At 39.4% G+C, this 24225-nt stretch overlaps 1 protein-coding gene across 1 annotated transcript in view; it reads left to right on the top strand.

Moving 5' to 3' along the window:
- The window catches only part of Ryr2 (ryanodine receptor 2), a 401257-nt gene that overhangs the window by 231469 nt on the left and 145563 nt on the right, over positions 1 to 24225 (top strand). Inside the window, exons 47-58 of the mRNA XM_035441718.1 lie at positions 1938 to 2043; positions 4908 to 5028; positions 8020 to 8189; positions 9848 to 10068; positions 10235 to 10325; positions 11420 to 11560; positions 12723 to 12886; positions 14914 to 14992; positions 17632 to 17721; positions 18030 to 18167; positions 21339 to 21416; positions 23341 to 23416. Coding sequence (XP_035297609.1) covers positions 1938 to 2043; positions 4908 to 5028; positions 8020 to 8189; positions 9848 to 10068; positions 10235 to 10325; positions 11420 to 11560; positions 12723 to 12886; positions 14914 to 14992; positions 17632 to 17721; positions 18030 to 18167; positions 21339 to 21416; positions 23341 to 23416 — 1475 coding nt within the window. The remainder of the gene's footprint in view (positions 1 to 1937; positions 2044 to 4907; positions 5029 to 8019; positions 8190 to 9847; positions 10069 to 10234; positions 10326 to 11419; positions 11561 to 12722; positions 12887 to 14913; positions 14993 to 17631; positions 17722 to 18029; positions 18168 to 21338; positions 21417 to 23340; positions 23417 to 24225) is intronic.

Here is a 24225-nt window from a genome sequence, read left to right as displayed (position 1 = left end):
CTCTGTCACTTTTTACCTTAGTCTCTGAGACAGTTACTCTTTGAATTAGGAAGTAGGCTGGCAGCTCTCAAGCATTAGTAATCTTCCTGAATCTGCTCCTTCCTCAGCACTGGTGTTACAGGCATGCATGACCATGCCTGGCATTTTATCTGGGTCCTGGTCATTTGAACGAGGTCCTTATGCTTTTGATGTAAGTTCTCTTTCCTGCTGAGCCATCTCTCCAGCCTCCTGAGATGAGCTCTTATATAATGTTATTGGATAGAGAGAAAGAGACCTTTAGTAAGGTAGTGGGGATTCAGCCAGGTGAGTATGATGTAACATCCAGGAAAACAGACACAATTCTGAGAGCAGAATGCTTGGTTAATGTACTGGAGACAGTTGTGTGGCAGAAAACACTGATGCTGGTTTTTAGTAGGTCCCTAAGGCAAGGCAGATGGACTTGTGTCCTGTGTGTCCTTACCTTTATAGTTTTTTAATCTGTGGAGGTGAATGTCCTCTGAAGGGTGTCAAGCACCCACACTGCTAGTGCAACTATAAAGATAAAACACAGCGCTCAGAGGGGACAGGCTTTCAAGTAAGGAAACCTATTCCTGCCACAGGCAGAAGAGACACAGAGCTTCCGTGTTTATCAGATAGACAGATGGTTAGGGTAGTCCTTAGCTGAACTCACAGAGGCAAATATATCCAGAGAGCTCAGGCCAGGACCATGTTAGCTGGCGTGCACACAAAGGCTTGAAACCTCCCTCGTGTATGTATGAGGCTACTGTCACTCTGCAGACCATTGAGTCCAGTTCAGGATACTTCCTTTCAGCCACTAGCAAGGAAGGACAGGGGCACCAAGGGGTGTCCACATTTACATTTTATCATCAAGATAATGGAATGTTTGAAGAAAGAAAATCTTGAGCAGGTAGAGAAAGAAACAGGCAGGTAGAAAAAGATCACCTGTGGGTGATAGAGTGAGGGTAGGGCAATTGGTTCAGCATAAGTGAATACATGAAGTAACATTTCTAAATGTTACTCTAAACCAAGCAGTATACATGATACATGGGGTCTGACATATGTTATCATATATGATGTCCTTGGTTTCCCTTTCTCCATTTGAGTACTACTTAGAAAACACCCTTAAGCTTATTTCACAATATTCTTTCCACATTTCTTTTGTTAATACATTGTCTGGCATTAGAAATTATAATATATATATATATATATATATATATATATATATGTGTGTGTGTGTGTGTGTGTGTGTGTGTGTGTGTGTGTGTGTGTGTGTGTGTGTGTGTGTATTTCTCTATAATAAAAACAAAAAGGAGCTATTTGGGAGGAGGCAGGGCGAGGGGAGAATGAATGTGAAAAAGTATGTTATCCATATGTGAAAATACCTTAGTGAAAGCCATTTGTTTGTACACTAGCTCAAAAGATAAACAGAAAAAAGAAGTAAGGGGCTGGAGAGATGGCTCATTGGTTAAGAGTACTTGATGTTCTTCCAGAGATTCCCTTGTGTTTGGTTCTCAATACCCAACTCAAGCAGCAAGTAATTCAAGTTTTGGGGCATCTGACACCTTATTCTGTCTTTCAAAGGCATTGCAGACATGTACACACACACACACACACACACACACACACACACACACACACACACACACACAAATAAAAAGAAAATCTTTAAGATTGAAAAAAAAGGGAAATGATCAGAATCCATCAAGTGAGCAATTCTTCCCCTTTCCCTTGGCAGGAATCTTACTATGCCCTTGCAATGTGTTTTGGGTAATAGAGTTCCAATTCTGACCCTTAACTCCTTGTTATTTTGCTTGAAAGATATCTCCCTGATATATCTGAGATGTGTGAAAGTACTGGTAGGAAAAGGGTATCGCCTTTCCTCTGAGCATTGCACCTTCATTTACTTTCTGTTTCTTTTGGGGAAAAAATCCCAAAAGTGATATAGAAGAGGAGGAAGATGACACCATCCACATGGGGAATGCGATCATGACCTTCTATGCAGCTTTGATTGACTTGCTTGGCCGCTGTGCTCCTGAAATGCACGTGAGTTTGTTTGGGGGCTGGAGGGTAACAATCTTGATACAGTCATCAATGAGGAAACATCATGGGTGGTAGAGCTCACAGCAGCATCCTGCACTAGTAATATTTACGCTTCATTAAAAGTAATAGCTGTGGCCTAATTGCTGAACAAGTGTTTGTTTAGTTGGAAATGTCTCATTGGCTATAAAAATTAGTAATGAGATTTTCAATACAAGTCATTAATGGAATATGTAGTTACCCATATGTCTTTAAAACTTATGTGGTCTCCTTGCATTTGAAGAAGAGAATATATTTTCCCTGTACAGTTTTTTCTCTGATGGAAAACCACTGCTTCCAGCAATAACTGATTCCTTCCATATAATGCTTATCTCTACATAAGTAGAGTTTGGGGCATTATTGATTTCAAAATTGTAAGACAGACATAGTTGTTGAGAGTTCATATGTGTAGCATCTCTGTCATGTCGAGAAAAACCTATTTCACAGCAGCCTCTTGGTCTTCTGGTCCATAGACATTGTCTGCTCCCTGTTCTACAATGCTTCTTAGGCCTTGAGTGTAAGGGTTGTGTTACGAATGACTCATTTGGGGGTGGGTTCTCCTCAGTCACTTATTCTCTGCACCTTGACCAGTTGTGGTTCTCTATAATAGCCTTCAGGCTCCTGAAGCCCTTCCCATAGCTGATGAGCTAGTGGCAGTTGATGGCTATTAGGGAAAAGAAAGTCACTTTTCTTATTTGGGGGTGGGGGAGCTAGCAAGTAGGTTTCCTATGTCTCACTCAATGAAATTTGTGCTGATCATGTGAGACATGTTGGAGGAAACATAGGCAGTCCCACAAGAAGACCAAACTACACAACTGTAACATATTTGCATGGGACTGACCTAAGCCCTCTGCAAATATGTTACAGTTGTGTAGTGTGGTCTTTTTGTGGGACTCCTATCTTTGGGAGTAGAGACACTCTGCCTCTGTTACCTGTTGGTGGTTAAGTCTCTGTGAGTTATATGAACTCAGGTTATTTGATTCTGTGATTTTTTTGTAGTATCCTTACCCCTTTGGCTCTCAGAATCCTTCATCCCCTTCCATCGAATTTCTCAAGCTCCTCAACCTCTTTGACTGTGGGTCTCTGCATCAGTTTCCATCTGTTGCTATGTTAAGACTCTCTGATGGCAATTGGGCTAGATAACAATCTATGAGTATAGCAGAATATCATTAGGAATCATTTCATTGACTTTTGCCATTCACATTTGATTATATTATAGGTCTCTAGGTATTTCTGGATACTGGCCCTTTCAGCAGTGTCAGGGGTGAGCTGTCTCTTATAATATGGATCTCAAGTTAGACTAGTTACTTGTTTGACAGTCCCATAATTTCTCTGCCACCTTTACCCCAGAATATTGTTTAAAATTAATTTTTATTTAAATTAAAAACAATCTTATTTTATATACCAATCCCAGTTCCCTCTCCCTCCTGTCCTCCCATCCTCCCCACCAGTCCCCCATCCCATCCCCCATCCACTCCTCAGGGAGGGTAAAGCTTCTCATAGGGGATCACCAAAGTACCCCCAGAATATCTTGTAGGCAGGAAAGGTTGTCAGTGTTAGGTTATGTGGCTGGCCTGAGGTTCCAGTTCCTCTATTCTAAGTCTTGCCTGTTCTGGCTCTGTATTTGCCATTGCGAGGAGTCTTAGCTAGGGTCAACCTCATAGATTCTTGGGAATTTCCATTGTACCAGGTTTCTAGCTTATCCCAGAGCTGTCCCTGATTCTAGTTGTCTTTCCCAGTACTCTCTCCCTCATTCCTCCCTCACCCAGTCCCTCCTGTTCCCATGTCCACTCACCCATCCAGAATCCTCCTTCCCATCCACCTGTGATAGGGATGTCTATTTTATTTGCCCATCACAGTGAGATTAATGTGCCCCCCTGAGGCCTTCTTGGAAGGGCTAAAATCATTTTTTTAACCCAGTTTCTGCAGATAATGTGATTTTTTTCCACATTGGTAACTGGGAATGGATAATGGAAAATCCATGTGCTAGAGATGGTTGTAGACAAAAACATGGATGGTCACACAATTTGTACCTTTGCCTGTCTCAGAGGAACTAAGAAAGAAATTATAACGATACATAGAAGCTTTTAGTGTTATTGTCATGCCTATCTTAAGGGTCTGGAAACACTAAAACAGATTAATGATGATTCACCTTGCCTTTTCTGAAGTCCAAACATCTTTCTAGTCTTCCACTGTAGTTGAGTCCTCCACCAGGCCATGAATCTCACTTGCTTTTCTGGCTTTGTGATGAAGGTGGACAGATGCTGATTCTGCTTTATTCCAGAAATCCTCTGAGATTCTTGACTATCCTGATCTACTGGCATCATGAGAATTCCCCAGCCAGAAGTCTGAAATGGAATTGACTTCCTCCTCCAAGAATCAGGGTGGAAATTGGGTGGCTATAAGTCTAACTCCCAATCTCAAGAACAGAAAGAGGCTAAATAAATCACAAATATTAGTTTATTTTCAGTGGCTGAAATAGTAGCTGTTTTATTGTGTTATTTTCTCTGGTTATTGGTCGGTATATGTAATTTTAGGGGTAATTGTTCATAAACTTATCTGATTTTCAGTTTGTTTTGGTACCCCAAACATTATTAAAAAATAGAGTCCTTTTGGGAAAACCAGGTAGCCTAGACTGTAGTGTGTATAACCTAGTGTTTCTTCTTATTTATGGGAACTGTAAGGTATGATTGTCTGCTTGTGTATCTGAGATGGGATATTCAGGAAAGACAAGTGTTTTAACCTTGGATTCTCATGGTTTAAGTTTCTAACAGAACTATGGACAGAATACATGGCTGCTTCTAAGCTTGCTTTATCCTTTTCTTGCCTAGTTGATTCATGCTGGAAAGGGAGAAGCCATCCGAATCAGGTCTATTTTGCGATCCCTGATTCCACTGGGAGACTTGGTGGGTGTAATCAGCATTGCATTTCAAATGCCAACCATAGCCAAAGGTAAGACCAGCTTCCATCCTGTGTAACTCGGGACTGGGAGGACAGTACTTAGTCAAAATTTCATCAGTATGAACATCCCCTCTCCCCTCTTCCACTCAGTTAGATGCACCCTCATTTGTAACAGTGGGCATTACCTTAGCTGCACTGAGTCCTGTGTGTTTGAGGAGGTGGAAACAATAGAACATGGTTGTACATCAGTGGGTTTTGATTCACAGGCAATTGTGAATATATTAAAATCAATGTTAAAGGGTCTTCGAGTTCAATCCCTGGGACCCACATGGTGGAAGGAGAGAAATAACTCCTGCAAGGTGTCCTCTGACCTCTGCTTAAGGCCGTGGCACACATGCATGGATAAATAAACAAATGTAATAAATTTGTAAAAGTAAAATAAAATCAATGTCATCTTGGATAAGTGTTTGAAAAGTAAAGAATTGTTTGCATCTCTGAGTGGCTCCATTTTTATTTAAGTAGAGCTAGATGGTAAAATAGTAGAACTCCAAGACCTTAAATGCCAATATTGAGTGGGTTTTTTGTTTATTTGTTAGTTTTGTTTGTTTTTGTAAATGAGGCTGAGGGGAATTTTCTATCGCTATTTATTTTGAAAACCTATGCCATACAAATGTAAATAAACTGAAAATTAAATCATCCCAGGATAAATGTTGAGCCCATTTTAGTAACTTCTACTTGTGCAGTGCCAGTCACTGGGTCATGAACTTGGACAAGTTCCGCCCCTTCCCAAAAGTCGGTGCTCACCACCTCTTGAATAAGCATCAAGACATTCACCTCATATGCAGATCATAAAACTTGTCAGTTACCCCCTCATGGAGAGACCTCTCAGTTCTAGAATTTTTGAAGGAAATGTTAAGAGGTGCAGACATTTTCAGAAGTTTATTCAGCAAAGCAAAGTAAGTACTTAATCTAAAGAGGGTAGAGTGCATTGTCCCAAAACTGTGCTGTCCCAAAAGGTAATGTCCTGAAAGTGCACTGTCCCAAAACAGTGCAGTGGGTTCAGCACTGTGAATTTTAAAGAACCTTTTATGAATTTTTGAGGCAGATTGTATATTTGTGATACAAGATAGCTCCCCATCTTCCTTCCCTAGTCATGGTAGGCTAGTCTCCCTTTAAGGGTGTTCCTTCTTATGGTCCTCCAGAAAAGTTCACAGAGGGAGTAAAACCACAATGCAAATGATATTGCAATGATGACTTTTGGAGAATGAAGACCCCCCTCATCAGTGCTCATGTGTGGGAAGATGCCCTGGTACATTAGCTTTTGATACAATGGTGGCAACCAATTTGTAGTCTGAAGATCAAGAAAGAGGTACCTGACTCTTAGGAGCACAGCCACCAGGACATCATTGTAGTTTTCTAGGCTGCCTCCTCCCTGTCTCCCTTTTGAGAATAGTCAAGATCCCATGGTTTGTTTTGTGCCAGGGATAAGACAGTCTCCTGTTTAAAAATCTGATGCTTCATCATGGAGGCAGGGAACAAACTCTTGCAATAGCCTGTTCATCTTTACAGATAGACACAGGTTTTGGGTTGTCTTCTAGAGCTTCTCCCAGCTTCACCACTCAGGTCTACCACCTAACAAGTCCACCTATCATATTCCAAGCAGAGTACTTGGCAGCAGTTTAAACACTAAACTATTTTTCTTACAATGTAAAGCAAAATAGTATTAGTTATATTAGAGATTTTTATAATAATAAACAGGAACTAATGAGCATCACATTTTTATTTTATTTAAAATATTATTTATTCATTTTCATGGTAGGAATATAAAATTCATTCCTTGACTTCAAGTGAGAAGCTATATCAGGCTGGTGATGGTCATGTGTCCTCCTTCCCTGTTCTGTTTCCTTCAACATGACACCCATGTGAAAAATTCTGTGATACTATTCATAGACTCTCACTGTGTGCTGCCAGAATGAGTTTGGCATAATTATCATATGATCAAATAAGCTCCCCATACAGTCCCATAATTTTTCATACTAATGGTCCCTAACCTATGAGCTTAAGAAATTACTATAAGGAATTCATTCATCTACATAGACTTCAAACATTGGATATTGAGAGAGAAAAATGACATGACTCTCAAATGTAATTAATAAAGTCTATGTTATATGAAATCCATGCTGGTTTCATGGTCTTGATTTATCACTTTATGATTACTATGGAATTATAATCTCTTTAATGGTATTTCATTTATAATCATAATGTAAACAATAACCATGGAAAAGTGACCTGACTATCACATGGTAGAGCATGAGTGTCTTAGTTAGGGTTTATGACCATGGCAACTCTTATAATGGAAAATATTTAATTGGGGCTGACTAACAGTTTCAGAGATATAGTCCATTATCATCTTGGGGAGAAGCATGGTGGCATGCAGGCAGACATGGTGCTGGAAGGAGCTGAGAGTTCTACATCTTGATCCACAGGTAGCAGAAAGAGACTACTACACTAGGCCTAGATTGGGCATATTAAACTTTGTAGCCTGACTCCACATTGACATACTTTCTCCAACAAGGCCATACCTGCTAATAGTATAGTGCTATTCCCTATGGGCCAAACATTTAAACACATGAATCTATGGGGAGCATTCCTATTCAAACCACCACAATGAGTTTAAACAAATAGTCCTTAACAAGAGTTGAAATATGTGCTTCTTATTTTTAACTCTCCATGATAGTCACTCCACATTTTACCATGTCTATCTGATGCCTTCTTTTTCATTCTTGGCATCTGCCAGATATTATGACTTTACAAGTATGAAGTGAACCAACAGATGCCCAGAAGACATTAAATGACCCTAGGTTCAAATTGCTCTGCCCTTCTTCTCCAGTCATGCACACATTTGTGTGAGGATAGTGAAACAGGAAAATGTTTCATTAATATACTTATTTGAAACATGACATGGTTGGCAAAAAGCCATATGTCATCAACTCACATATGGCCAGGCCATTGACCACCAACATGTCACCTTCTCTCTTGTAGATGGGAAGGTGGTGGAGCCTGACATGTCCGCGGGGTTTTGCCCAGATCACAAGGCAGCCATGGTTTTGTTCCTTGACAGGGTCTATGGAATTGAGGTGCAAGATTTCCTCCTCCATCTCCTTGAGGTTGGCTTTCTGCCAGATCTCCGAGCTGCTGCCTCTCTAGATACGGTATGATATGGAAAGTGAACTTGTACCCTTGACTCTCAAATTCTGAAGTCTATGTCTCATGGTGTTCATTTACCCTCTCATCATCAACCAACATTTACTGCATACCTGTGTTGTTTTCAGGCAAGCAGTGAGTAAATAGAAAATCAAATAGACCCTGTCCAAAGGAAATTCACTGACTAGTAGAACTACCTGCCTCAAAGGGCTGACAGTAAATCTAATGAGGTGCTTTGGGAGCCAAGAAATTCGTCTATGCTTAACTTAGGCGGTCATAGGGATGTCTATTAATGCGTATCCATTATGAGCTTGGAAATTGTTTTAGAGATAGAGATGGCTCAATTGATAAAGTGCTTGCCACATAAGCATGATGACCTGAGTTTATCCTTCAGAACCCAAGTGCAAAACCCAGGCATGGCAGTGCACACACACGTGTGTGTGTGTGTGTGTGTGTGTGTGTGTGTGTGTGTGTTTGTGTAAAATCTAAGCATTGGATGGTAGAGACAGGAGGATTCCTGTAGATGACTGGCTAGTCTAGCTGAATCAGTAAGCTTCATGTTCAATGAGAGATCATTTCTCAAAAAAGAAGGTAGAGAGATTAAGGAGAACACCTGACAATGACCTCTTGCCTCACCATGTATGTATACACAAGTGTTCACAGACATACACACACGTGTGCATACATACAAAGAACAAAGTCATATATAAATAAGTAAATTTGCCTATGCACTTTTGCTACTTGTTGAAAGGGAGTGAGTGTTAAGGCAGTTGAATGGTCACTGCAGTTCTGTCAGTTACAGTGGCATCCTGGAATTCTCATTCTCTTAGGTTCTTATTATGTAGTATCTGTCCTGTATGTTGAGTGGCTCCATGGCGGATCTGCCATTACTAGTGTCAGGGTAGCGTCTAAAACATGACGGAGTAAAGTGGAGCACCAAATTCCATTGAAATCATCTTGATTTATTTACTTACTCCTCAATTAAATTACCCCCTTTGATCTCATGGACGATTAGATTTTGTGTTAAGAAATCAATGCCTACATAATTGTAAAAAGAAGATGGCAGTTTCATCTTCTTTGACATTCCGAATCTGAAGAGTAGAGATGTCAACATAGTGATACAGTGGACAGTGATGATTGACAGTTGTAGACATGAGTAAAAGTATGATTGACAATCAGTTGAATTCAGATTTTGTGAAAAAATCTGAGATCAGTTATGCAAATATGTTCATTTCTTTCTGCCCACAAGGAAGTACTCATGGATGTCTTCTACTATGACTCACCCTACTGAGGTCTGAGTCTTTTCAGAGTTCCCTTGCTCCAGGTCAAGCTCATAATATTCCTCCAGATTGCATATGGCTGTTTACTAAATTCTGGATACCATCACAGATATTAGGGGAGATGATATAATTACAACCTAACCTTGAGCTTTGATTTCCTGAGCCCTTTGAGAAGACAGATACTGTTGCATTCATGTCAGTCTACTAATGAGCCATCAGTAGTTGATGGTTTTAAGTGGTGAAGACCATGTGAGCCATGGATAAAATTTGATCTAAGGACAGCATTTTCAGATGTCATCCTGTTGTTGTTTCCAGATAGGAAGATTATGTGGCAGTGTGTTGAGTCTTTCTGATACACAAGGCTGTGTCCTCTTATTCCTCTCTAGGCTGCACTTAGTGCTACGGACATGGCCTTGGCCCTCAATCGGTACCTTTGCACAGCTGTCCTGCCTTTGTTAACAAGATGTGCTCCCCTGTTTGCTGGAACAGAGCACCATGCTTCCCTCATTGACTCTTTGTTGCATACTGTGTACAGACTGTCTAAGGGATGTTCCCTCACCAAAGCTCAGCGGGACTCCATAGAAGTCTGCCTGCTCTCTATATGTGGGTAAGTGGGTAACTCTCTGGGCCAATTTTCTTTATGGCATGGCCCCTTTTTAATTATTATGAAGTTTGTGAAGTTTCTGTATCAAGAATTAATTTTTATAGTCCAATATATGGATGTCTAAGTCATGAGATTGTCTCCATTATTACAATTGGCCTTGTTCCAACAGCCAACTACGACCTTCTATGATGCAACACCTACTCAGAAGACTGGTATTTGATGTTCCACAGTTGAATGAGCATGCAAAGATGCCTCTTAAGGTAAATACCAGGGATTCTTGGCACTATGTGGTCCCTGGTTCCTTGAGTTAACTTCTTGTTAATAATCATATGTCTCTTAGACTTAGTGTGCTTGGTCTCTGATGCTGTGGAATTTCTCCTAGTTATTGAAAGGCCTTATGAAATTGTGTGTGTGTGTGTGTGTGTGTGTGTGTGTGTGTGTCTTTGTGTGCATCACCTTAAATAAACAGTACAATATTGTAGACTCCCTAACATTGTTTCTATAAATTTGTCACATACAGATCACAAATAAATTTTCCCCAAAGCTGCTAAATAAGTGAAAGATCCTTTGATGTAAGTAGGTCAAAGACTGCTTCCTGAGGTAGCAAACAAATGTAGAGTCATTTTCAGAGTTTACTCATAGAATTAAGGTCTGAGGCCACCACAGGTGAAAGGTAAGTCAGAGAAGCAATAAAAGTATCCACAGAGATACAGTTCCCACTTGATGTATCTGGGCCATTCTACCATCAATATCTTTTGTTTTATACCTGGACTCTAAGAGATAATTGTGCGTGGAGTCCAGTAGATAACTGTTCACATAATTATGAGTAAAGGAAATGAGAGGAAGTAGAACTCTATAGCACATAAATATCAAAGTAAGCCCAGAAAAAATACTGTCCAAGATACATTAGTTATATTTGTATGTGTGTGTGGGTATGTGCATGTAAATACAGTAACAATTAAAGCCAGAAGAAGGTGATAGATCATCTGGAACTAACGTGCTTGTGAGCTGCCTGATGTAGTAGGCGCAGGGAACCAAACCTGGGCTTTCTGCAAGAGCACCAAATGCTCTTAACCACCTAGCCATCTCTCCAGCCTGCCTCAAGATATGTTTTCAAAGTTGAACATTTGGTCCATGCTTTGTACTGTAATCAGTATTTAATTTGAAAGAGGCATAATATTCAAGTAATTCTGTTGGGGGAACAAAAAACAAAACAAAACAAAACAAAACCTAACATGGATTTGATAGTTTTCCTTCCATGGACCTTATATAGGATTCAGAATGCCATGGAAGAGGAATAGAAACATATACATATGTTTTAGCCTGTTAATTCTCTGACCACTTTTCCACACAGCTCCTGACAAATCATTATGAAAGATGCTGGAAATATTACTGCCTGCCTGGAGGGTGGGGCAATTTTGGTGCTGCCTCAGAAGAAGAACTTCATTTATCAAGAAAGTTATTTTGGGGCATTTTTGATGCTTTGTCTCAAAAGGTAATTGAAGATCCAGGGGTGGATTTATATGTATCGATAAAGCAACAAACAGCCCCAGGTTCTCTGTCAGATGATATTTATAGTGGAATGGTGTTTTTACTAAGACTGGAAAGTGCCAAGTGTGATCTTGCATGCCTATACCACCAGCACAGAGGAGGTTGAGGCAGGAGGTTCTTAAGTTCAAGGACAGCGTGGGTGGCATAGATGAGTCTCCAGTTGGGTCTGGGTTATAGGGTGTGATCCTGTTTCAACAAAGCAAAACAATGGAAAGTTGTCTTTTTATTTTCTTCCTTTCTTAATAATGCATGTTGAGACTCCACTACACATTGATTTTCAATAATCATTATTGCCACATATATCTTGTGATCATAACACTGTTCCTGAAATTAAAATAGTGGAGGAATGTAAGAGATTAGATATGTGGTTCACAGATGTTAGTGGTGAAATATGCAGACACAAAGCAACTTGGAGGAGAAAGGAATTTGTTTTGTTTCTTAGTTTCAGAGGAGATACAATCCATTGTCTTAGTTAAGGTTTCTGTTGCTGTGAAGAGACACCATGACCACTCTTATAAAGGAAAACACTCAATTGGGTTGAGTACCGTTCAGAGGTTCAGTCCATTATCATGGTGGAACATCTTGGCTCGCAGGTAGACATGGTACTAGAGAGGTAGCTGAGAGTTCTCTATCTTGTGCAGGCAACAGAAAATGAACACTGGGTGAATCTTGAGCATAGGAGACATCAAGACCTGCCTCCTACAGTGACACACTTCCTCCAACAAGGTCACACCTATTCCAACAAGGCCATACTTCCTAATAGTGCCACTACCTATGAGTTTATTGGGACCAATGGCATTCAAACTACCACATCCTTCATGACAGGGAAGGCATAGTAGCTGAAATGAGCCCACATGGCAGTTAGGAAACAGGGAGTTGGGAGGAAGAGAGGGAAAGGAATACAGGAAAGAGAGAGGAGGAGAGAGGGCACTATACAGTAATCTTTGCCCAACAAGGATTCACCTTGTAAAGGTTCTATTACTCCAGAACAGTGCCACCAGTTAGAATTCAAGTGTTCAAACACATGAGCCTGTGGGGGATATTTGTCAGCAAGCCACATCAGGGTTCATATAGATAAAAGCTTATCATTGTTGTTCTTTTGCCAGAAATACGAACAAGAACTTTTCAAACTGGCCCTGCCTTGCCTGAGTGCAGTTGCGGGAGCTTTACCTCCAGACTACATGGAGTCAAACTATGTCAGTATGATGGAAAAACAGTCATCCATGGATTCTGAAGGGAACTTTAACCCACAACCTGTTGATACCTCAAAGTATGGACTCTTTCTATTGCAGCAGATTTTTATTGTAAATGATGTGTGAAGTCTGAAATTGAATAAGGTACTGAAGTGAACTTTCTCTGGTACATGACCCCTTTGAATAGGAGCCCCTTGAAATTGTCAGAAGGCAGTAAAATTAACGGTGAATATACCAATAACAGAAATAGGTGTGTACCCTCTTGGGTACTCATTACCTTAGGAGCAGTTTCAGTGGATAGCCACATTATAATATCTAGAGGAAGGAGACTCAGCAAGATGTATGAGCTTTATTTAGTTGAAAATTTAACTGTGATGTGTATCCACAATCAACCCCATCTTTAGCTGAGAATAGTTCCAAAGAGTTACTGCAATGCTGCTCCTGTGAGTGACAGGATCATGCCACCCATCACAGCATCTTGGCCAGGCTCAGGCTTTGTTGGTGATATCCTACATCACAAAGAGACGAAAGGAATATCAAGTAGAAATTGGCACAAGAAATAGACATATAGTCATAATGTGGACAGAATTGAAAGCCTTTAAACTAAGATCAAACATATGATCTCTATCAAGCTTCATATATGCACTTAGTTTCCTAAGTTGTTCTACAAATGAGATGCATGGGATACATGAGTGATTCATGTGTTTGAAGTTTGAGTAAGAATACAGCTCCCCATTTTTTGAGTAAAACTGCCTTTTCACTTAGTATATTGTTGACATCATAACTTGGCAAGACACACCACTACTAAATTAATCTGACTGAACTTTGAGACTTCAGAGCAACTCCCAGCTGGTTTAGCCCCCTAAACCAATCAGAATAGCAGCCCAAGCAATGTGCCATTAATCTCAGAATGTCTTTAAAGTACATGCTTGCTATTACATGACAGTCCTGTGAAAAATGTTCGCCCCTAAGTGTTTGGATTATGTAATTGGTCCTTTGTATTTCTTTCAAAGTAAGTCACCAAAACATCACAGAATAACATTATTCCATGGGTAAGTGTCTGGTCTGCTCACATACAGAATAATCCAGAGTTTTCAGAAGAACAACATCATGGTTTGGTTGTTGAATAATGAAATCCAATTAACTAACAAGTGTTGAGCATGCATGATAATCTACCCAGGGTTGCTTTCTAGAGAAAAATTTCAATATAAGTTTACCTGGTGGTTTGAGTAATTTTTACTTGAGTATGATTTTTTTAAGTATGGCTTCTTAAATATGTGTTTGTCAGTTACTAATTGATAACTAGTTGTTGGCAAAGATCAGAAAACCATCTCACTATGCTGTTTTATATAGAACTCAACTTAGTAAGTTATATTTATCAAGAAGTTGAAAGTGTATTCAATTCCCCATTCACAGATACATTTGATAATCACAAGCTTTAACATTTATCATTAGGCCCATTCATCAGTTGTACATGCTGGGCATGGATACGATAAGTTATTATTGAAACAAGAAAAGAATCAAGAATAAGTAATGTCAAACAATAAAGCATGCATTTAATAATTACTTTTCCCTATAGCCCAAATTAGTAACACTTCATAATGTTATCTATATGGAGAACTAACATCAGAAAGTATTAACACATAACTAATTCAATGAAATTAAGTTAAAAAGGTGGCAGATCAGAAGTCAACAGTTGTTCATTCATAATTTAATAAACACAGTTTAAAAAGACAGGACAACTCCTAAGAAAAATATAAGGGAGAAGCATGCTTTTAAACTTACTGAGTGTTGGTTTGGGTTTGTTTGAATTTCTTGTATAATCTATTGCCTTCATCTGTGAATATATTTTAACTAACATATATTATTACATCTATTTTTATATTAACACAATAAATGATGTCTGACTTTGAGATGAATATGTAGAACATGATATGCTGTACTTACATTGTGTGGCAATGTGAAGAAGCAATCCTTTGTCACAACTATTTTTTAACAGTTTTGAGTTGAATGGAATCTGAGTATTACTCAGCTGTGAGTAAATTATACATTTGCCTGTGCATTCTATAAAACACCAAGCTCCTTTCATTTATTTTTCTTATAGCATTACAATTCCTGAGAAGTTGGAATACTTCATTAACAAATATGCAGAGCATTCCCATGATAAATGGTCCATGGACAAGGTAAAAGTCAAAAGTGCTGTGCTCCCATCCAAGGCTGCCATTGTAAATGACTGTGTCTTGCTCCTGTAAATCCAACTATGCCAACTTTCTCTTTGTATGTGTATAGTGTATATGTGTATGCATGTCTCTTCATTTACATGTGTGCGTATAGTGTTCAGAGTCTGACTTCCTTGACTGTATCACTGTCTCTTTTATTTCCTCTAGACAGAGTCCTCAGTGACTCTAGAACTTTCCATTTCAGCTAGGTGGATCTGCCCATCTCCACTGTCCCAAGTTCTGGGATTATAAATGTGCACCACCATGCCATACTAAGCCCCATCCCCAGCCCCAACTTTCCCTTTTAAAGGGAGAGCTGCATCTAACTTAGTAATGGGCATTTAGTTACAAGATGTTCATTTTAATACTTGTTTAGTTTCTCATAGTAAAAACATGACATAATCTGGAACTGTTAACATCTCTAAAGATCAGTTCATTAAATTTTGAGTATCTTTTCTCAATGTGTATTGTTTGTGGGATAAAAGGTAATGACCAGCAGAGTTTCAGGAAGAAGTGGTGACACCACATTTAAAATTTAACTTCACCAAATTTATGTTTTTATATGCACTTTTGTATTAGATAAACAATATGGAAAATATGTGTGTGTGTGTGTGTGTGTGTGTGTGTGCGCGTGCGTGCGCGCGCGCGCGTGCGCATACCTGCACATATAGGGTCAGGAGTTGATGTTTGACATTTGCCTCTATCACTGCCTATATTAGTTTTTGAGACAAGGTCTTTCCCTGAGCCCAGAGCTTACTGACTGGCTGGACAGGACAGAGAACTCCAGAATTCCTCTGTTCTTGCAAGTGCTAGGGTTACACACATGTGCTAGCTACCACATACAGCTTTTTACATTGGTGTTGGGGATACAAAGTCAAATCTTCATTCTTGTACAGCAAGCACTTTACCAAATGAGGCATCTCCCCATCCCCTTAAGAGTCTTAATCCTTGGTGATTTTATACTTTCTATACATCTGTCCAAGCAGATCTATAGCTCACTAAAATGGAATACAGCTGCTGAATGCTATCTCCAAGGAAGACAGTACAATGAGAAAACTCAACGAGTGCATCCTACCAGATGGTTCTCATTTCAGTTGAGTTTAGTTTCAGTTTGGGAGGGAATGGTAATCATAAGTTTGTCAGAGAAATTGAGTTGGCATGACATAAAAATCTAATATGTACATGTACAGCTCTGAAGTATAAAGCAGACAGCGAATGTCCCAAAGGATGCTCATGTCCTGAGATAATCAGTGGCATGGCATGTCTCTTTCCAGTATGATCTCTATTGCTGATAAACACCATGACCAAAAGCACCTTGGGGACATAGAGGTTTATTTAGCTTATATGTCCTAATCATAGTGGATCATTGTGGGAACACAGGGAGGGAGCTCAAGCAGGGCAGAAGTGGGAACCATGGAGGAACACTTCTAAGGGTTTGCTTAGTTTGCTTTCATATGTAACCCAGGACCACCTGCCCAGGGGATGGCACCACCCACAGTGAACTGGGCCCTACTACATAAATCAGTGATGAAGGAAATGCCCCCCCACTTCCGTGCACTTAGGCTAGTCTGATGGTGGCAAATCTTCAGCTGAGGTTCCCCCTTCCTTGGTGACTGTCACATTCTCATGCTGTCTGTTTCCCCACTGTGCTGTGACCACCAGCCTCTTCCTTTCTCATGGAAATACCTTCTGTTTGTATGATACTTGTGCGATTCTTTGTTGTAGAAATTAGCAGTCTTTTCAGGAAAGCCACTCAGGAGTCACTTTGATACAGTGACTCCATGGAACACTGTGTGGCTGGGATGAGGAAGAGTGAGAGATGCCTTGGGAGGGAAGTCCTGAACTGATCCAGTCTCACTACCTGAACTTTGAGAGATAATGGGGGTATGGGCAAATGATGCTAATCCCAAATGGTCAAATTATTAGAGGATGAATCCACTGATAGACAGTGGGATACAGAAATGAGCAAATAGGAAATGTTATTCCTAAGTGCTCCTGATTTTCATGTTTTAAACAAGCCTTTCATAGACACAAATGCATCAGAGATCAGGGCTTAAGATATGTTGGAATAACTAACATCATTCTTTGGTACCTATAGCCTCTTTGTACCATGTTAAACATGGGGCAAAGTTATAGACCTGGTTTATTTTAGGAAGACAGGGTGCATTTAATCTCTGGCCAAAGGAACTCATTCCAAGTGGCTACTGAGAGTAACACTAAATGTGGAACACTGGATAAGTTAGATAACGTTTAGACCTCAGCCAGGTCAAAGTGCTGCAGGCTTGTGATTCCAGGTACTTAGGAATCTGAGGCTGGAGAATTTTAATTCTAAGAACTGCCTTGTGACACAGAGTGCATTCAAAGCAACTTAGCAAGATGTTGTCTCAAAATAAAAAGTGAAAAGTGTCCGGGATGTAGTCCAGTGGGAGACAGTTTTCCTACTGTACACAAAGCCTTGGCTTCAGACCCCAGCCTCATCAAAAATAACAGCGGACCTTAATCATGTTCTTAGTCCACTTGAGGGTTAGTTTACCAAATAGTTGCTAAACACATGCAACAAATTTAATATATGTAAAACTATTTTAACATATTGTTTGTTTTAGTTGGCAAATGGATGGATTTATGGGGAAATATTTTCAGACTCTTCTAAGGTCCAGCCACTAATGAAGCCATATAAACTATTGTCTGAAAAGGTGAGAGGTTTTTCTCATTAAATTTATAAGGTTTTGTGTTTGGGGAAATTTTTGTTTTACAGGTATTTGTGTGGGTGTGAGAACATGGGTGCTTGTTTGTACACATGCTCATAAATGTGGTCAGAGGACAACTTGTGAGAGTTGATTATTTCCTTAGGAGTCTTAGTTGGATGACACTTCAGCTTTTTATATGTCCCTTGAATGTTTTTATTTTTGTTTTATTCATAAATACCTGTGATAATCAGTTTTGAATGAATTTTCATTTTGGGTTCATGATACCACTAATGCTTCAATTATTTTTCCTTTAGGAAAAAGAAATTTATCGCTGGCCCATCAAGGAATCTTTAAAAACGATGCTGGCTTGGGGTTGGAGAATTGAGAGAACTCGGGAGGGAGACAGTATGGCTCTTTATAACCGGACTCGACGAATTTCTCAGACAAGCCAGGTGAGAATCATAGTGACAAATGAATTATTTATGTTATTTAAACACACATATATTTATAGGTTAGTATATGTATACATTTTTACAATGCATATATGTGTATATATAATATATATACATACACATCACACACATATTTATAGTTTACTTTATAGATACATACACATATTTTTACATATACCATATATGTGTGTATATATAACATATACATATCCTACACACACATATATATTTATAGTTTAATATATATATATATATATATACATTTCGCACACATACACATATATGCCACCCACATATTTATAGTTTAATATATAGATACATGTTTTCACACACACACATATCACACACACACACACACACACACACACACACACACACACACACACATTTGCCCATACTGGGGATTGTTCTCAAGGCCTCATGCATGCTACTCAAGCACCCTACCACTGAGCTATGTCTCCATCTCTAATAATAATTTCAAACTGAACATAGTGCTAGCCTTGGCTACTAGAGAGACTGAGCCAGGAATCTCACTCAGGCCTAGAAGTTCAAAGCCAGCCTTGGCAATATAGCAAGATCATATCACAAATATTAATAATGATAGCAATAATAATAATAATAATTAGGCCTGGGGTGTAGCTTAATTGCTAGGGTGCTTGTTTAGCCTTTACAAAGCCCTAATTTCAATTCCTAGAACCATATAATGCCAATGTGGAGGTATATGCCTGAAATATCAGCATTTGGGAGGCAGGAGCATAGAGAGAATCAAGAGTTCCAGGGTATGCTTGGATACACAGTGAATTGAGGAAGACCCTGTCTCAAAATGAGCAAACAAAGGGAGTATCATTTGTCTGAGATATTCTGGTGGTGCAATGAGATAAGTTATGAACTTTTACCCGGGATTATTCCTTGATAATAGGTTCACAGTTAACAATGATGTTCCTGATTTTAAGAGAGCACATGTTCTGGGTCAGATGAAATTACAGAAAAAGAAAAGGTTGAGACAAATGGCCATAAAATGTAAGAGTAGTAGTAACCATTATATGATTGTCATGGATTCTAGGGCGCATCAGTAAGACAATAGTTTTGTTGAATGAGCTAAAGAGCTTAAGAGTGCTGGGGACAGCAAGGAGACAATAATTAATGTAGTTGCTTTCACTGGATAGCTGAGACATGACTCCCAATGACTTCCACATTCTGGTTGTGCTCACTGCACAGAACTGTGGTAAAGATAGTGAGAGTAATGGACCAGCTCTAGGGGCAGCCATTAGCCAATATTCTTGAGCTAAAAGCGCTGTGCTGAGGGACTGATGTTCATTGCCTAAGTCACATCTGTCTTTGAGCTGGGCTGTGTATCTAGTGTTAGCTCCATTGCATAGGGAGCAGTTTTGAAAGCAGAAAATGAATTGGCTTGGACTCTGTAGTTTATCTCGTCAGATACAAGCATGATGTCACACAACAAGACATCATCAGTTGCCTGCACAAACAATGACTAGGATTGACAGCTAGGTGGATGAAGAATGGGTGATTGTGCAAGGTTATCTAGTTTTATTTCTGTCACTGAGATAAAATACATCGACACAAAAGGACTTAAGGGAGAAAGACTTAACGTAGCTCACAATTCCAGGTAACAGGTCATCACGGTGGAAGTCATGGCAGGAGCTTGAGAGAGAGATCACCTCTCACAGTGAAGAGCAGGCATAAAAGGAGGCAGACATGCTGGCTTTCTTGTGCTCAGCTTGATCCTCTCTACATTCATATACAGGAGAATAGCTAGTCTGAACCTGTGGAGTCATTCGATTTTACATTTGCACTGTCAGTTATGTTCTTATACATTTACTGAACACACTCATGTTCACACACACACACACACACACACACACACACACACACACACACACACACACACAGAAAGAGTCAGAGAGAGAGACATCAAGTTAGAGTTAAAACTAAAGAATACCTTATGTTTATGTCCTCTTTCATGACTGATGTGCTCATTATCTGAATTTCATTATTCCTCATCATGTACTATTTTTAATAAAGAATACGTGTGAGGATGAAATATTTTAAGAGAACCTAAGATATGCAAGAAGACCCAGAGTTTATGTCTTCCTCACAAGTTAGACTAAGATAAGGGATGGAATGTCAGAGAAACTGTGGAAGTTGACAAGGAGATGTATTCTTTTAGTGGTTTGTTTTTGTGGTCTCTATGTATGTATCTCTGCATACATATGCACATGTGAGTACAGCTGTCTGCAGAGGACTGAAAAGGGTGTCAGATCCCTGAGAGCTGGAGGGACAGGCAATCCTGAACCACCTGATTCCATAATGTGGGTGGTGGGAAAAGCAATCACTGAGCCATCTCTCCAGCCTCCCTTTCTTTTGTAAAATACTAGCTTTTTATTCTTTGAAAATTCCATGCATGTTTGACTGTCTCCATTCTGGGATGTGGACTGAGACTGACTTTGTGCAGGTAACTGCAACTGCTGAGAGTTCATGTGTGCAATGGACAAGTCAGGTCCAGAAGACAGCCTTTCCCAGTTCTCTGCCCCATCCTCTGATTCCTACAGTCCTGCCCTCTCTTCTATAGTAGTCTCTCGGCTATGTGTGTGTGTGTGTGTGTGTCTTAGACCAAAGCTGAGAGCATCAGAAATCTATAGCTATCAGCATAAATATTTGCATCCATTTTTTTAAAAGCAAAACTAGAAATTAGGCAAGTCTGGTCAGGGAAGATTTTCTTACAAGCCATTAAAGACTACATGGTACAGTTGTTTAATCTGAGTTGGCCCCTGTCTATTCTTACAACTGACCCCCAAACAGGCTTGTAAATGTTGAGCTCTTCAGCTCTTTGTAGCTAACCAGGGTTGATGGGAAGCTCAAGGCCACAGTGGCTCTTGGCTGGGGATACGTTGCAGGATGTGGAATTCATCACATACTGCTAACTTAATAATTAACTTTTTAAGAGGTCTATCCCTGTGGTGTTAAGATTAATTATTTAATTGTAAGTGATTGTGAGACACTTAAAATTTAATTTAATATATCCTTGAAGTTACCCTGTTGCTTTTACTGTAGAAAAAAAATTGTTTGATACATGCACCGTATTTCTGAAGGTTCTTTCTTCAGTTTTTTTAATGAGGTACTTCTTTTTCTCTTTTTAAACAAATAATCCAGGTGTCTATAGATGCTGCGCATGGGTATAGCCCTCGTGCTATTGACATGAGCAATGTTACACTCTCTCGAGACCTGCACGTAAGTATCCAGGTTTTCACATTAGTCTCCAAAGCTCAGTTATAAAAAGTAAACTTGAACACTTTCATGTACAGTTTATAGCAAGTACTGTTTCATTATATGACCAGTCTGTAGTTTTCATTGTTATCACTCACTTGATCTTTTAGTGCCCTAAAGTTTGATAATGTAAATTCATCTGTGGTTTCACCCTTTGTAATTTCTGTTACTCCCTGTGGTCTGAAATGTTCAGCAGCTGCCACGCCCCATTTTGAGTTCCATGATGAACCTATCATCCTTCTGCACTCCACCCTGTACATGAATCTTTCCTCTGTTTAGCATTTTTATGTTTTGCATACTCACCCTTGTTTAATTGTGTAGCAGCTGTCAAGGTCATCAGACTGACTGTCAAAGTAGAACAGCACTTTCGTTCAGTTATCCTTACTTTACTTCATGATGGCTCCAGACTGCAAGCTCAGTGATGCAGAGGAAGCCTTTTAGGCATGGAACATGGTAGGAAAGATGAACTCTGGTGCAACATGGCAGCCTGACAGGGTGTGCAGGGGAAGACATATATACTGCACTAAGGATCTGGTACTAGCTGAGGTTTCAGGCTTCACTGGGGGCCTTGGTGAACACCACTCAGGATAAAATAAAGGTGGCTACTGTACAACTTTTAAAGACTGTTTCCTTGGGGCTGCAGAGACTGCTCAGTAGAAAAACACTCTCTCCACTTTTTCCGGAGTAATTGAGTATATTCCCAGCAATGTCAGCAGCTCACAAGTGTCCAGCTCCAGAGGATGTGGCACCTTCTCTGGTTACCATGTATGCCTATATACACACACACATTGTGGGTGCCTACACACACACACACACACACACACACACACACACTGTGGGTGCTTATAGACATGTACACACTTGATACACACACATGGGTACCTATGGACACACACACACACACACACACACACACACACACACACACACACACACACACACATTGTAGGTGCCTACAGACACATACACATGAAGATATAATAAATATAAAAATGCACAGAAAAGCATAAATAAATAATCATGAATATTCTGTTTACTAACTATCTATTAAAGTCTGCATATTTTATGTTGTTCATCTATGGAAACTGATCATATTCTGTCTGTCTCATCCATAGCCCTGTCTGCTCTGTGTCACTAAGGAATGTATTTTGAAATGACTGATTTAAATGAAAGATAAAATTTATTTCCATAGAACTTACATTAGCAAGTTAATATGGAACCTTGATTTTGGTATGATTAGTGTTAGTTCAAGAGAACTAAGGATATGAATATGAACTTCATGTGCTATTAAAATGTTTGATTTACTCTTCATTCTTGCTCACATAGGAACCAATTAAAGTGACAGTGTAATCTTAATTTTAAAAGAGCACAAGAATATTAGAATTTTTCCTCAAAATGTGTAAGAAAAGATCATGTCTGGTTTAAGACTCCCCATTGGGTTTAGACAAAGAATGACCTTGAAGTAAAATCTTTGTCCATAATGTTCTTCTTATTATTTAATCAGGTACAGGTTGGTTTGTAAAACTTCATGAGTTAAACCACAAGTTTGTATTTATGTCTATATTTTATCCACATACATAGATATTTTGAAGATTCATTGTTGAATTAACAAAAACATATTTAAGCATAATAAAAAACAAAGGCTATTCCCATCAGACACACAGCTTGGTGATATTTACTGTGTAATTTCTCAAATCATTAAATTTCTATGGAATTGGATTTCCAAATGAGAGTGTCATGTTTGACTACATTTTAGGCTCACCTCAGAATTAATATTCTGCTCTGTTCCTTTAATATATGTCTGTGTGTTCCACCTCAGAAAACAGCTCTGCCCTTTTTTTTTTTTCCGGAAGAGTCAATTAACTCTTCAATATTTGGTGCATTGTAGGCTATGGCAGAAATGATGGCTGAAAACTACCACAACATATGGGCCAAGAAAAAGAAAATGGAGCTGGAATCCAAAGGTAGTATTTCCTAGAGACATCTGCTAAAAAACCCTGAGAGTTGTACTGCAGGAGTATAGGATCCAACAAAGTCGGTACACTTTTTTTGCTTAAAACCTTACCATACCTTCATTGTACAAAAATGTTTCAAACATGCCTGAATCCAGAGTCTAGCATGAAACTGTAATTTTCTTACTGTTAATATGTATTTCTTGGGCTTTAGGATTTTAATGGGGGTTTGTTTCCTCTTTATATCTTAAAGCTATCTGGATTTATACTACTATCCAAGTATCTGAATTAGCATCGAAGTCCTGGACACTTAGGAATTAATTATTATATTCCTTAGGCTAACCAGAACTTTATGTTTATGTAAACTTTCCCCAGTCTGGAGCGTTTTGTGCCCTACCTCGCCCTCCTTATACTTTATGTCATTTATACTTCTCATATTATTGCCACGTTTATGCTTGTTTTTTTCCTCTTTTCTCACTTGCTCTAGTTTTATTTTTAGTATTGGGTATTGAGCTCAAGCATTGTGAATGCTAGGCCAAGGCCTTAGGCACGTCTTCTGCTGGAACATATGTCCTCAGCCATCTTTTTATGTTTACATTTGAGACAGTTTGCCTAAGATTGAGGCTGGCTGTAAACTTACTGTGTAGCCCAAGGAGGCTACAGTCCTCTTGCCTCAGGCTCCTGAGTAACTTGGCCTTCTTTCCCCCCTTTTCTTTTAACTGCTTTTTGATTCATGGCTATTGTTTATGTGTATATGGGAATGCAGTACCCCCAGAGGCAAGAAGAGGGCATCAGATCACCTTGAGCTGGACGATAGTGAT

This window comes from Cricetulus griseus, chromosome 3, assembly GCF_003668045.3.
Source record: "Cricetulus griseus strain 17A/GY chromosome 3, alternate assembly CriGri-PICRH-1.0, whole genome shotgun sequence".
Taxonomy (NCBI): Eukaryota; Metazoa; Chordata; class Mammalia; order Rodentia; family Cricetidae; genus Cricetulus; species Cricetulus griseus.
Note: the sequence above shows the minus strand (reverse complement) of the source record. Positions and strands in the feature narration are given on the sequence as shown.